This window comes from Myodes glareolus, chromosome 7 (genome assembly GCF_982192425.1).
Source record: "Myodes glareolus chromosome 7, mMyoGla1.1, whole genome shotgun sequence".
Taxonomy (NCBI): domain Eukaryota; kingdom Metazoa; phylum Chordata; class Mammalia; order Rodentia; family Cricetidae; genus Myodes; species Myodes glareolus.
Window position 1 is genome coordinate 36,385,464 of NC_142032.1, and position 13,665 is coordinate 36,399,128.

The 13,665-nt window shown below is 48.4% G+C and overlaps 1 protein-coding gene and 1 long non-coding RNA gene across 4 annotated transcripts; one reads left to right on the top strand and one right to left on the bottom strand.

The window, feature by feature from the left end:
- Positions 1-322: 322 nt before the first annotated feature.
- On the bottom strand, positions 323-6,498 carry Dmrt2 (doublesex and mab-3 related transcription factor 2). 3 transcript variants are annotated; one of them, XM_048438748.3, is made up of 5 exons: positions 6,142-6,498; positions 4,892-5,455; positions 3,705-3,807; positions 2,050-2,130; positions 1,507-1,643 (listed from the first exon to the last, which is right to left on the bottom strand). In XM_048438748.3, exons 2-4 carry the CDS (start codon positions 5,417-5,419, stop codon positions 2,075-2,077), a joined length of 687 nt encoding a protein of 228 aa, XP_048294705.1. In that variant the 5' UTR covers positions 5,420-5,455; positions 6,142-6,498; the 3' UTR covers positions 1,507-1,643; positions 2,050-2,074. The 3 variants fall into 3 exon arrangements, with proteins under 3 accessions (XP_048294702.1, XP_048294703.1, XP_048294705.1); XM_048438745.3 differs by lacking the exon at positions 2,050-2,130 and having other exon boundaries at positions 323-1,643; XM_048438746.3 differs by lacking the exons at positions 3,705-3,807; positions 4,892-5,455; positions 6,142-6,498 and having other exon boundaries at positions 323-1,643; positions 2,050-2,129.
- Positions 6,499-6,658: 160 nt separating this feature from the next.
- LOC146893616 (uncharacterized) lies at positions 6,659-10,035 on the top strand. The gene is made up of 3 exons (XR_015003254.2): positions 6,659-6,835; positions 7,408-7,623; positions 9,477-10,035. It is a non-coding gene; the product is annotated as an uncharacterized LOC146893616 (long non-coding RNA).
- The last annotated feature ends 3,630 nt before the right edge of the window (positions 10,036-13,665 follow it).

Sequence of the window (13,665 nt, forward strand, 5' to 3'; positions counted from 1 at the left end):
ATATATATGTCTATCTAACTCAATTTAATATATATGTATGTATGTATATATTTTCTTCAAGAAGCTCCGGGAATGTAGTTTAGAGAAAGAAGAGCATTCACCCAGCTTTGTGTGAACCCTGAATATGACTCACACGACCTGAAAATTTTAAAAAATACAAGCGAAAGCATTATACGCTGATAGGTATTCTCTGCGGCTCACAAGGACCATTAGCAGTGCTTGAAAGCACATAGACTTATAGAAAAATAAGGAATGCATTTCTAAGACACAAGCTTTCCAATCTAGACAGGAGACCGCTGTCTGCTTCAACAAATTCTAGGTCTTTTGAGGGCAATGTTATTTTTATTGCTTTTCGGAGTGCTGTGTAAAGCATAGAGCTTTACAATTTACATAGTAAGCAATTTCCACCTTTAAATATACTCATGTGATAAGAAAAGGTACATGCAGAGAAAATACATAGGATCTCAAGAATCATCATTTACATTAGAAATTTCTTCATACAAACATCTTAACTCTAAAAACAGAAAGGGTGTCTGCAAAGAACCCTCTAAGACTGTAGAAAATCCAGCTTTCCCTTTCCGCAGCCTTTCACTGAGAGACAGGAGTGATGGCAGATGAAGGCCTCTTAAGAATAGATTCAACAGAAAATGACAGCGGCTCATTTGCCGAGAGTTTCGTTCCAACTTGTTTGGCTACAAAGAGGTCCTTTGCGCATCTGTCTATTGTAAAAGTGTACTTCTGGTTCTCCTTGGCCAAACACTCTCTGTGTTTCTTTGGGATCTCATCAAAGACTTCTTTGACAAATGGTGTTTTCAGCTCAAGGCCTGATTTGTCGTTGAGCGTCTGCTGGAATACTGAGTGGAATGGATTATGTTTAAGTGGCAGAGGGTGCCTGGTGTTTTCCTTGCTGATCTTCGTTAAGACGTGCCCTTGAGCAGCCAGGCAGTCCATATCAATGGGGGAGAAATTTCGCCTGGGTGGGGAGAAGGCAGACCTCTCAGGGACAACCTGGTGAGCCTGAAGGTCAGTTCTCGAGGTTGGGACCTCAGGTAGATGAGGCAACACCAGGGAGCCTTCTGGTTTGGGTGGCATCATGTCATGCTCGGCACTGAGGCCATCCTGAATTCGGGTTCCTTTCAAATCCCAGTTGGCCCCAGACTTCAAGGCTTGCACAGAAGTGGTAGCATTTAAAAGGTATTGCTGGTAAAGAAGGGTGTCACTAATGGGACCGCATTTGGGCCAAACTAAAAATCGTGAGGCCAGGGGATATTGTCTGTAAGTTGTGGCCACACTGACGTTAGAAGAAATCAGTTCCATGTTCCCCGATCCTGAATACTGCATGGTGAGATCGAGGCAGGTTGGTAAAAAGTTACAAAAGTCCTTGCTGGGTGGCTCCCCTGCAGTGGGGCTGTAGGCACTTTTGTAGGAACTGTATTCGGGTCCCGGCACCATACGGTTGGGCAGGAACAAGGCGGCAGCTTGAGAAGTTTCCAACATCTCCCTCTCCTTATATTCTCTCTCCAGCATGATGTTCTCCAGCTCTTTGTCAGCAAAGGCTCTTCTCTTCCGCATCCTGTCACTCACAGGTGGCGGGAGAGGAAGGGTCCCTCCCAGGTAAGTCTCCGCAGTTATTGGGCGATAGCCTAAAATAAGCAAGTATTGGTAAAGAAAACAGATTAACATCCTGACAAGAAAAATCTGAAAATCCCGAAGGTAAACGTAACATCATAAACCACAGGATAATCAGTTATAATTCTAAATCACTGATATTTTAATATAGAAGCAAAAGTATATGATTGATTTAATATAGTTTCCCTGTCCGGAAAGGTGCCCATATGCTAGTTTCTGGCTGTCATTATTTTTGTTGGGATAGGTATGTCTGCTTGCTTGCTACAGCAAGTGTATTATATTATGACTGAGATTTTAAAATTCTCTAAATTAAGATCCCTAAACATTGAGAGACAAACCTGTCTGCTTTATTTTCACCAGTATTTCATTGCCCGTATCATCTTTTTTTTCTTTTTTCATTATTATAAAAGATATCTATACCTACAGCTGATGTCACTTTTATTTTCTAAAGATGTCTCATTATGTACACAGTGTTACAGCTGTAGAATAATCCAAGGAGAACTAGGAAAAAAAGAAAAAGAAAGTTAAGAAAGATTAGTAAAGAGAAAAAGAAGAGAAGACTTGAGGACATAGAGAAGCATTGGAAAACTGGAAATAGCTGTTAACTAGTCCAAACACACAGCACACCTAATAGTTCATCAGGCTTCCCTTTGACCTCTTGAACAAACAAAGCGAGACAAAACAATGGGGAGGGGAGTATCTCCATCTACGGATCTCAAGTGTTTTCCCCCAAGTTCATTCATGTTGGCCAAATACCAAAGGGGCTGAAAGAACAGTCGTTCAGATGCGGATGAAGTTGTGCACAGTTCAGAAATAGAGACAAAACCAAAAGCAAGAACTACCAGAACACAAATAGAAGGCTTGGAGTATTGCACCACTCCCAAACACTTAGCAGCACTAGCAAATTTTTCTGAAGGATCCCATGTGGCATTTGTATTTACACAGTGACAAACCTATTACACTCGTCTGCAAATAAAATAAAAATTGAAAATCATTGCTTCCACTTCTAGGTTAAGGGTCTGCCAGAAAGTTATTTACTTGAGTTTCCTTTTCCCATTGAGTCCTCAAAATGCCTCCACTTGCTTTGGCAAAATTGTCAATTTATCAGTGTGGTCCCTAGGGCTATAAATGTTTACCTACTTTGCAACCAAATTCAAAACTCTTTCAAAGGTCAGCACAGACTGAGAGACAGACAACCTTTAAAACCACTCAGGATCAGCTAAACTCAGAAGAAAGAAAACCTCAACTGTTCACTTCCAGAAAGGAAGCCCTTCTATTTAAGCTGAACTATAGGAAGTGGTAATGATTAAAGCAAATGGAACTTCACCTCAGATAAAGGCAAAGGAAGGGTAAAGAACGTTAGGGGAACCGGTGATGGCAAGACATTGCTTAGCCAGTCACTAAATAAACACCATGCCTAAATCCAGATGCTTTAGAAAATCACTACTTTTGGAAGAATTAACAGGTCTCCAGGGTTTGTTGAAAATGAAGGCAAGGGGAGATCTAGACCGGCCGCTGCTCAGCGACCCTTCAGTTTGCTTGTTTGATTCCAATCTTTTCCCACTCTACAGCCTTGAAGGACAAAAGCAGTAAGAAGGAGGTGTGGGGGGAGCAGCATGCATCTAGATTTCCAAGGAGGAAAACAGAACGCTAAAGAGTGAAACTTGAGGCTAGAGGTGACTCTTGGTCCCAGCTGAAATCTTCTTGCTTCGCTTACTCTACCCATTAAGCTCCTTCCATAGCTGGGGGGGGGGGGGGAGTTTTAATTGTTTTCCTTCTCAAAGGTAGCTTCCAGGATCACTTGACGGTGCATTTTTGTACATCCCTCACACTGGGGCAAATTTCACAGGCACTTCAGCGGAGCACATTAACTCGTGAGAGGACCTTATCCTGGTGGCAAAACCCTCCGCGAGTAAAGCGCCATGCATTTTCTAGATATGAATTCCCTCCCGCGACGCAAAATTTCTAATGAGGATTAGCTTCTTCCTGGGTTAATACAAACGTCATGCGCCTAAATGATAAGCACCCCTCAACTGGATTTAAAAAGTCCAAGGACCAACTTGACGTTATTTTACCTTCTAAAATGCTTTTGGCCAGCAAACTTGGCGCCCTGACTTGCCTCTGGTACACTGCTTTCCGTTCGAAATTATTCTGTTTCCCGGAAAGCCCCTTCTTGTCCTGTAAACACACACACACACACACACACACACACACACACACGAAAAAGAAAAAACAATCGTGAGAATGGAGGAGGGGCATCTACAAGCCTCTAGAAGTCTCCCCAACCTAAAACATATTTGTTTTGCCGTCTCTTATAAAAATTACTTGAAAGAAAATTAATGGGAGGACTCCTTAATCTCAGTTCAGCCACCTAGAAGGCCACTCCCGCTTTCTTTAGATACCGCTCCAAAAGACGTTTAAGGAAACAGAGCGAGTTGAGATCCGCTGTCAAGGGGACTTTAGGAATCTGGTCTGAGAGAACTGGGTTGGGGGATGGTTGCCTCCTCAAGGCGCATCCACAACGCTGAAGGTGCCCCAACCTGCCTCTGAGGACAAGGTGGTTTCTCCCCTCGGTGGAGTAGAGACTATGGGGTGCCAGAGACTGAGGGAGTCTTCAGTGTCTGCCTTGTTCTCAGGAGGAGGGTGGTACATGAAGGTAGAAGGGACACACACCTTAAGGGACACCAGCCTGAAAACCCCCTGCTTGCTGCCGGGTTGTTTCCAACTCAGTGAACTGCCGAGAAACCTAGCAAGACAGGGCAACATCTACCTCCAACCAGGAAAGAGATTGAGCCCAGGGCCAGGGCCACCTGAGGTCCCGAAAAGGGCTGAAAGGCTCTTCTCAGCCCGAATTTTTGTCTCCTCTGGAAACCGGGCTTCAAGTTCTGCCTAAGTGTTAAGGTGACACCGCACAGTGACAGCATCGTGCGCTGTTTTACTCTCGGTGGGCGTTATTAACACAGTGACTGTACACACCGCACTGTCAACCACCCTCGTCCCTCGCCGACCACCTGCAAAACTAACCCTAAAATATTTTAATGACTTTTCCATGGTGTCCCAAAAGGACCTAATTGTTTTCAAAGCCACCCTTTGCTTTTTAGTAGGAGACTTTTCAGGCACGCTCTGCTTTGCCCACGGCTTTCCCTCCCGAGTCCGCAGATTCGCGTGGGCAGAGTATCTGCAGCTCTCCTGCTGCTAAGTGGCTCCCCATCCTGGCTGGACACGCACCCTCGAGACGCACCCCGGGCCTAAGGGTACCCACCTCGGTGGCCTGCTGCCTCCGGAGCGCCACCTGGGCGGCCATGACACGCTGGCGCTCCACCACGAGCAGGCAGTTGGCGCACTGGCAGTCCCGCCAGCGACAGAAGCGCTTGTGGCCCTTAAGACACGACACCACGCCGTGGTTGCGGCAGCGCGCGCATTTGGGTGTGCGGCTCAGTTTGCGAGGCTCCGCGCCGCCACCCGCGGTGGCACCGCGCTCAGGGGCTGCGGCAGCGGCTGGCAGCTCCTGAGCCGCTGGCGGTGGCCTGGGTGCCAGTCCTCCCGGCTGCTCTGGCCGGTCCGGCACCTCCGGGGACGCGCCCGATTCCTCGCCGTCACCCTCGTCCTCTGCGTCTTCGTCCTCCTCGTCTTCTTCCTCGTCCTCTTCGACGTCCCCGTCCGCCGCTGACGGACTGGGTCCCTGAGACATGGTCCGCGGCGGAGCCCCACTGCCATCCTCCTCCAGCTCTAGGCTCTCCACGTCGATCTCCCAGTCCCCGGCTCCCGGGACTGCCTGTCCTTCTGTCATGGCGCTAGGCTCTCGTTCGGGTCGGTTGCCGGCACTCTAGGGAAACAGAAAGAGGCCCGAAGACCCGCCTGTCGCAATCAGGACCCTCTCTGAGTCTTGGCCCAGAACTTCTTTTGCAAGACCAGAAGGTACCCAGTTTCTTTCTGGTCCCTACAATACAAGCCACATGGACCCAGAGATCCACAACTCAACGAAGGTTTTAATTCACTAATTCTAAGTGGTCTGTGCACCTGACCTTTAACCGCAACCCTGTCTGGCCTCTCCAGACAAGTCACCCACTGACCTTACACACTCTCCGGTTTAAGCCGCTTGTCAAGCTTTTCCACAGTCGGCTAACATGGCCATGATGCATATAAAACTGTCGATGGAACAATTATCTTTCCTTTAAGTACAAGGGACCTTAAAATCACGTTTCCCAAATGTCCCTCATTGACTGACCTATGCCACCACAAAGACTCTGGAGAGGTCTTCCCATCCCTACCCTTCCCCTACACCTACGCTGGGCTATTATTAGAGGGCCCACACACCCACAGGGGGTGGAGGACACTGGCCATAAAGCTGCAGAAGCTAGTCTGGCATCAGCAGTGCTTGGGCCGCACAGGGCGGATGCAATTTGTTTTTCATCGTTAAGGCAAGACAACCAGAAGCAGAAAGGATCAGTAATGATGATTCAAGCCCCCATGCCCTCCCTGACTCCCAAGCAGCAACATCACAACACTCACCAAGACTCAGAGGCCCAGGCTAGCAACCCAGTAAAAAGATATCCAGTTTTAGGATCTCTCTCTGGAGCTGCAAGCAGCTGAAGCAAACTGAAAGGGATCTGACAGCAGGAGGCCGGAACCCACAGGGTGGTGGAGAGGGACGGAGGCAGGAGGTGAGTCAAGTCCTCAGCAACCTCACCCCGTACATCCCAAATTCTGCAAAGTTCTGTTCGGTCCTCTGTAGCCCGGGTCGCTTGACTTCGCTTTCCACTTCTGGCCCAAAATGGGCAGGAAAGGTGGGGCTCGGACCCAGGACTCAGCCGCCGCAGGCGCACTCGGCTTGCTTTCTGAGCAGCAGCGTCACTCACTGCAGTCCCGGGCCTCCGCGCCCCTTCCTAGTATTATCCACCCACCCACACCCACCCCCGAGCTCCGCGTCCTCTGATTGGTCGATCATTAGGCGGTGTGCACGCCGATTGGCCGAAGCACTCAGGCTGAGCGCCCTCCTCCTCTGCACAGCGGGCACTTCCCTCCTAGCTTTCCTAGCTTTACCAAGCGGGAGTCCTCACGCCAGCCTTCGCTGCAGCCGGGTCCCTGATCCGGAAGCTGAACCTGAAAGTGTGAGCAGCGATCGCAGCAGAGAAGTCTCCGTTTATCTCGCGAACTAGGGAACGAACTGAGTCTCACTCTTATGCACCGTATTTTTCTCGAGAAGGTAACTAAGAGGTAGAGATCGGAAAGGTTAGCGCTGATTTCTATCGTCTCTGGTATTTAACCATCCGCAAAAAAGGGGCCGCTCTTTGTGGCATCTTTCTCTCCACATGGAACATGCCCATGATTATCTTACAGGATAGCAGCGCCTTCCTGTCTTAAAAATATCTGTATTTTGTGGATAGCACTGAAGTACAAAACAGCTCTTTCACAGAGCGAGGCAGGTGGCCGCCTCAACTACAGGTCACTTACATTTTCCTTCTGTCAGTGGATAGCACGGTTCATACTGGAGAAAATGGAAATCATTCACGCCAATAGCAAGTTTAGATACAAAAATATTCAATCTAAGCATGCATGTATACAAAATTTTTTAAACTGCTTCTTAGCGTGTGTAAATAGTGTTTGTAAAGAAAATGGACTTTCTTCCCTCTCTCTCAAAATACCCGTCCCATAAATGTTTGAGACAAAGTTAAATTTACTATGAATCGCAAGGAAGTCCTTTAAACTGTATTCCGTATATCTTAAGTTAAATGTAAAATCTCATTGATGGTTTTGAAATCTCACCTTTAAATATAGCCCTCTGCAGAAGGACCGGCTTTAAGGGGGAAAAAAAAAAATACTTCGTGTCGTTCTCCTGGACTCTCAGTAGACCAGTGGTGGATATTTGTTGAAGGGAGACCGTTTCGGAGCTGATTGTAATTTTCCTCTAATCCGAACCTGTCAGAAAGTTGAGAGTTAATCAAGCTCGCCCCCGAAGTGGAAACAAAGACCATCTGCCTGCCGGAAACACAGGTACCCACACGCCCCTAGTGAGGCTGAATTCCTCCTAGGTCGGGCACTGGAGCCGCCTTCGCGCCCAGAGCCAAGGTGATGTCCAGCTAAGTAAATGAAGATGGCTTTCTGTATGTTCCCGTAGATTTTTCAAGGTCTCTTGAGGGTCTTGAGAGGCGACTCATAAGTCGCAAGACTCCCTAGGACAATTTCACTGAGGTAAACGGGAACCGACTCTTGCTGCCTCTCCGTTAGCACCTCCTAGTAACACAGAGGAGTTTCTTCGCCAGGTGTGTTCTTCCTTATCTAGCCAAAGATAAGGTTCACCCGGGTGGGAGCGTTTGAGTTCTTGACTTGTTTAACCTCTGTTTTCTCCGGGGAGTCCTGGAGAGACCCATTGTCCTTGGAAAAAGCCAGGTACTGGGTCAAGAACCTTGGACCTGTATAGCCTGCCCACTGATGTCACAGAGGGTAGGAAGTCCTCGACTCTCAGCAGCAAATACTGGCAGAGGGTTTGCCTGTGGTTTCTTGGTTGTTTTGCTGTTGTTGTTGTTGTTCCTTTGTTTTGGTTTTGTTTTCATAGCTCCTCTGCATCACTTCTGATGTTAATGCTTGGAGTTAGGAATAGATTCTCCAGGACAGGATTAGGCACTGGTCTTTTTCTCATTGTTTTGTTTTTGTCAAATAATGCTGAGTTTTCTCCAGCACAGTCACACACACACACACACACACACACACACACAGAGAGAGAGAGAGAGAGAGAGAGAGAGAGAGAGAGAGAGAGAGAGAGAGAGAGGATACATTTCTACCTTTGCAAACAGGGTATTTCTGTGCATCTGCCCTCCGATTGAAATTCCACCACCACTACCCTGCCAGATCATGTAGACAGAAGGCTTGGTTCTTTATTTATTGCTTGTATGATGGGCCCCTAAGAAGAAAGAAGATAGAATAATTAGCCCTTTCCCGGTAATTTTAAATATTAACGAAGTTCAGAAAATATGTTTACTTGCTACTAGATGGCAGAGAGGGGAGCCAGGAAGGAACAGGGAGAGGAGGTGTGGGTAGCTGCTTCCTAAACTGAAAGTAAACAGGCTCGGGAATCCAGCAGCCCTCTTACTAGTTCAAACTTTAAATAACACTTGAGAGAGGGAGAAAAATAATATTTGTGTACATGAACCAGTCAGATAAGACCAAAACTTGAAAATGGGACATGGAGTTGGGGACCCTAAGGCAGAGGAACAAATCCAGAGGACCAGCTCTTGGGAATGTCCCAGGGCAGAGACCAGACTACCTGTTGTGAGCTTGCTGGGCCAGACCAGGGAAGGATGCTGAAGAGCTTCTTGGCTCAGCTGGATCCCTAGGTTTTGCAGAGTAGATACACCCAGTGGGTCTTCTCCAGCACTCCAGCACCCCATGGACAGGGGAAACACAGGACAATAGCTTCATGGCTGTCTGCTAATTACCACACACACACACACACACACACACACACACACACACGCACATCGCCCCTTTTCCCTGTGTGTCTTCCTTCCTTATACCACCATCTGTGCCGCTGCAATCAAGATCCTGTTGAATTACACTCCATCCTCTGGTCTTAAAGTTCTCCAGGGAACCACTGGTGGGGATTTATCCAAGGACAAACTTCAGGAAATCCAAGACACTCCCAATACTGAAAGTAAAAATGTGTGCACTCCTTCTGGGGGGTGAATGGTCACGTGTTTTATTGGACTGCCAAAGGATGCCATTAGTTACACAAACTGTTCAGTAAACTAAGTATTCAGGAGAAATGGGGGTGAAGGAGCCCGGGCTCCAGTTGGTTCTTCCATAGACTAGTGAGCTTGAACAATCATTTTTCTACATCTTTTAAAAAGTGACCCTTCCTGGCCTGGCATATGAAAACTTCAACTTACAAGGATAGGGTGATCGAAGAGTGTGGCCTCCGAATAGACCTCCTTCTCCTCTCTGAAGACAGCACGTGCATCCAGCGAGAAACTGGCTTCTCTTCGCCCTCTTAAAAAGACCTTCCTTGACTCAGGACTTGTTAGGTGAAGAAACAAGTCCCTAAAGGGGACTTGGAAACCAACACCAAGTCACAAAGCACTGTTCTTTCCAGTGCTTTTTGCCCTGCTGTTGCAAGCTATGGAGTTGGTGTCCTTCCCCCACTGACCCATATGGGTGAAGCTGGTGGAACGTGTCCTGGCTTGCTTGTGACTAATCTACACACGCACACACACACACCTCCACCCCTTCCTGCTCCAGCACTTTTTGAGCCTACCAGCTGAGAAGCTTACCCTCAGAGAGTCAAAGGGAACCAGAACTGAGATGAAGGGAGGGAGGGGGGTCTTTCCTTGGTAAGAGTGACTTGGTGCTTTCTCCAAACACCTGTCCAAACATAAATAAATCATTTTCAAAGAAGGCACGCCTATATCAGATTGGCCCCTGCTCATTGTACAATCCCTTGAACACACACCGCTAGAATGGCCCCTGAGTCAGGCAGTTAAGCTACTCCTGTCTTTACCACCTAAAGCCAATTGGCATCTCAACCTCCGCCCTGAGAGAGACCTCCACTTGCTCAAGGTGTCAAAGGGACTCTAGGGCAAGCAAGTCTAAGGACTCATAAAATGGACCTGGGAGGCCGCTACCACTAGCAGCAGCTTGAACTGCCCAGTGAAAAAACTTCATGTGGTGATTGGCTGTTGGGCATTTCTGGGCACCTTGGTATAAGGGCTTTGCTGTGACTAACTGTGGCTCTGATTTCTTTAGAGATGACCTCAAACTTGTGTATAGGAACAGTGTCATATGTGCAGTTCGACAACTTTAACTGGCTACAGACATGGTAAAATAAATAATCCCAGATGGGACCACAGAGATATGATTTCCCAATCTACTTTGCGAAATCAGATATACGACCTGTCACACTCAGTGGGGGTGGAGGTGAGCAAGGAGAGATTTGAGAAGATAACTGTTCTCCACCAAGACAGTTAGCACGCCCCTCCCCCTGCTTTGGTGCCCTAAAGCAAAGGACAAGAGCCCTCATTCCTTCTTGTTCCTTCCGTGCTAAGTTCAGTGTTAGGAGACATTGAAAAGAGAAAGGGGGGCAACAGATTTCTCCCTGCTCTTGCATTTAAGGGAAACTGAAACTCAAAGGAGATCATCGAGCCGTGGGGTGACAGGATACAGAGCAACATAGAGGCAGTGCAGATCTAAAGGGGCCTTGGCTATTTCTGGTCCTCCTCAATGTTTCCTGTGCTTTGCAGAATATGCCCTTTGAAGTAGGATATAGAATCCCATGCACAGTGAAGCGATCTTGCAGGCATATCTGCCACCCTGCCTATCCCGACCCCAGCCAGACTCCAAGTCACAGTGATTGAGAGTCCTCTTGGCCTCCCAATAGCTATGCCAAATATTCCCCAGGAGGCACTGGGACCTAGATTCCACCCCAGAGGTGGTGGCCTTGCTATGGAAGGCAATCAGGAGACTGTATGTGCCAAATGCTTCCTTGTACACATACCCTCGTGGGGAGGAGGGATGTTCAGGACTGGGCAGACCGCAAGCCCTTGCCTCTGGGAACTTTCCATCCCCTATGCCTGTGGTAGAGTGTGATAGTTCAAGAGTTAGATCCTGCCCACACTGACATCTCATGTCAACATCTAACCAGCAAAGCAGAAGGGAGTCGGGAGAGGCAGGGGAGCAAAGTGTTGGTCCTGTGGGAACTACCCAGAGCAGGAACTGTCTTCCTTGTATGTGAACCACCATCCCGCCCCTGCAGGTCCTGGAGTCTAGACTGAAGCAATTCTATTGAATGGTTTCTAGTTAGTCTACCAAACCTGAAAACATGGCATGGGAATTGAACCATGGTGGCCTGCTTGCTCAGGCTGAGAAGATGGGGGTGGAAATAGAAACAGTTTGGCACTGATTTTGACTGGCTGGTCCCTTTCTCCTTCCCCCTAGTTCTGCTACTAACCCTGTGCAATCAAAAACCCCTGAAAACCAAATCTATCCACTAAGGGAAGGGCGACTTCAGTCTCACAAAGAACTCATTGCCTAGAGTTTAGACTGGATGGGATTAATTCATTCGAGCGGCCAAAAGAGGCCACACAAGCCACAACCTACCTGTGACCCTGTGACCCTGTGACTTCTAGATTATGTCTGTCCTGGCTGGATTTTAAGCCAAAAATCAGCAGGCTGATTCTTCAGACTTCTTTAGCCCTGTGTTAGGTTCACTCTGCTAAAATGTTTTCCTTACTGTAGGTCCAGGAAGGCTCTCTAAATGTGTTCTTGCTGAGAAGGAAGTCTCCCTCTTTGCTGCTCAACTCCTTCAGTCTAGGAAGCAGATTGGAGGGGGGCTGGAACAAGATGGGGGTGGGGGTGGAAGAAAGTTTGAGGAAAGAGGGAATCCCAACTCTCCAGGACCTCAGTGACTGGAGTGTGATTCTGTGCCTCCAATCCAAATGACAAAAACACAGGTCTAAAGGGGCCTGAAAGAGATTCTTTCTATCAATATAGTAAGTGGTAAAAGGGGGGGGGGGTGTGAGACTAAAGGAAGGAGGAAAGGAGGAAAAGAGATTGGGGGGAGAGGTAGGGTTGGAAACAAGCTCTCTATGCACCCATTTCTCTACTGGCAAGTAAAGCAGCCCCGACCTTGGGTCATTTTCTTCACCTTTACCCGTGAGGCTTCTACATAGTTAAGGGATTGAAACGGAACTAGATCATCGCTGAAGTCTTTTCCTAAGTTCAGAATACTTCTGGGTGTGATGGAGGGGGGAAAAAGAGAAGAAGAAGAAGAGATTTGCCTCAGTGGTCACTCCTATGAGATCGTAGGAATCGAGAGAAGGGGAAGAGGACCCACGCCAGCTGGGGCGCGCCTTTACGACAAGGCGCTCCATAAACTTTAAGAGCCAGGGAAATCTTCTCTTTGAACGAACGAGCTAACCGCCAGAGAATAGGAAGGCGTTCCACGGGAGGTGAGCCACTGGGAAGGGGCGAGCTAGGAGATGTCACTTGCTTCACGCTGATTTAACGTGGCGGCAACGCAGGTGCAGGAAAACTCCGGCCCATTCTCTTGTTCACCTAGAGCCCCTGAGTCCTCCACCCCTGCCCTTTCTTTCGTAGAAAATTTATTGACGGGGTGAAAGCCGGCTAACAAAAAGGCAGCCTTGTGAGCTTCGGGCTCCACAAGAATGCTTTGATCCCCCCTTCAGTGTCTAGCAGTCCCCCAAACGCCTGAGATCCCTGCAAACCAGTGGCTCAGAAGTCCAGCAACTATAAAACCAATGCTTGCGCACTTCACAAGGAGGCCGCGCGGGGGCGCTGTGGACGGCCACCCGCTTCGGGGTCCAGAGCCAGGGAGACACTAGTGGCCTCTGGATTAAGTCCTCCCTCCCTCCCTCTAGCTTTGCCAGGCAAGCCTGGCGGGTGGCCGGCTCTCCGTGAAGGAACTGTCACCATGAGGGCTGTTCGCTTCCTTGGCCGTCCTGATTACTTCTTCAAGCTGCCTTGTCCCTACTACTTGCAAGAAGCGGGAGGATCACTCCACTCTGGAAAGAGTCACAATCATTGTGGACCCACATTTTGTCAGCTCCAGAGTGTGACTTGCAACAGGCTGCCGGTTTCAGAAGGTTATCCTGTTTACAGCACTATGGAAGGGAAACAGAACAAGATCTCAATCTGAGGCCATCCCTCTGCAGCACGCTTCTCAGCAGGAGCTAGCAGCTGTGGCGACCCTGGAACCCCAAGGTGAATTTTGTTCCAGCTGCTTCTGCCTAAAGCTCCCCCCCCCCATCCGCCTTCCACAGGAAGCTAACTCGATTTCCCTGAGCACACATTACAGAATTGCCCCCATCCCACCTTCCCCGCTCCCACCACTCCTGCTTTCGCTTTGTAAATCCCGCAAAAAAATAATTTGGGAAACCGAGGACCTTTGGGTGGAAAACAGGTTTTCAGAATTCCACTCTGTTGCAAATGATGAAGATTCAAGTTTGTCAGGAGGAAATATGTAGACCAGCCAGGGTTCTGAAAGCCCATGATACCACAAATCACTTCTGGGGTCCCTGAGAAGTT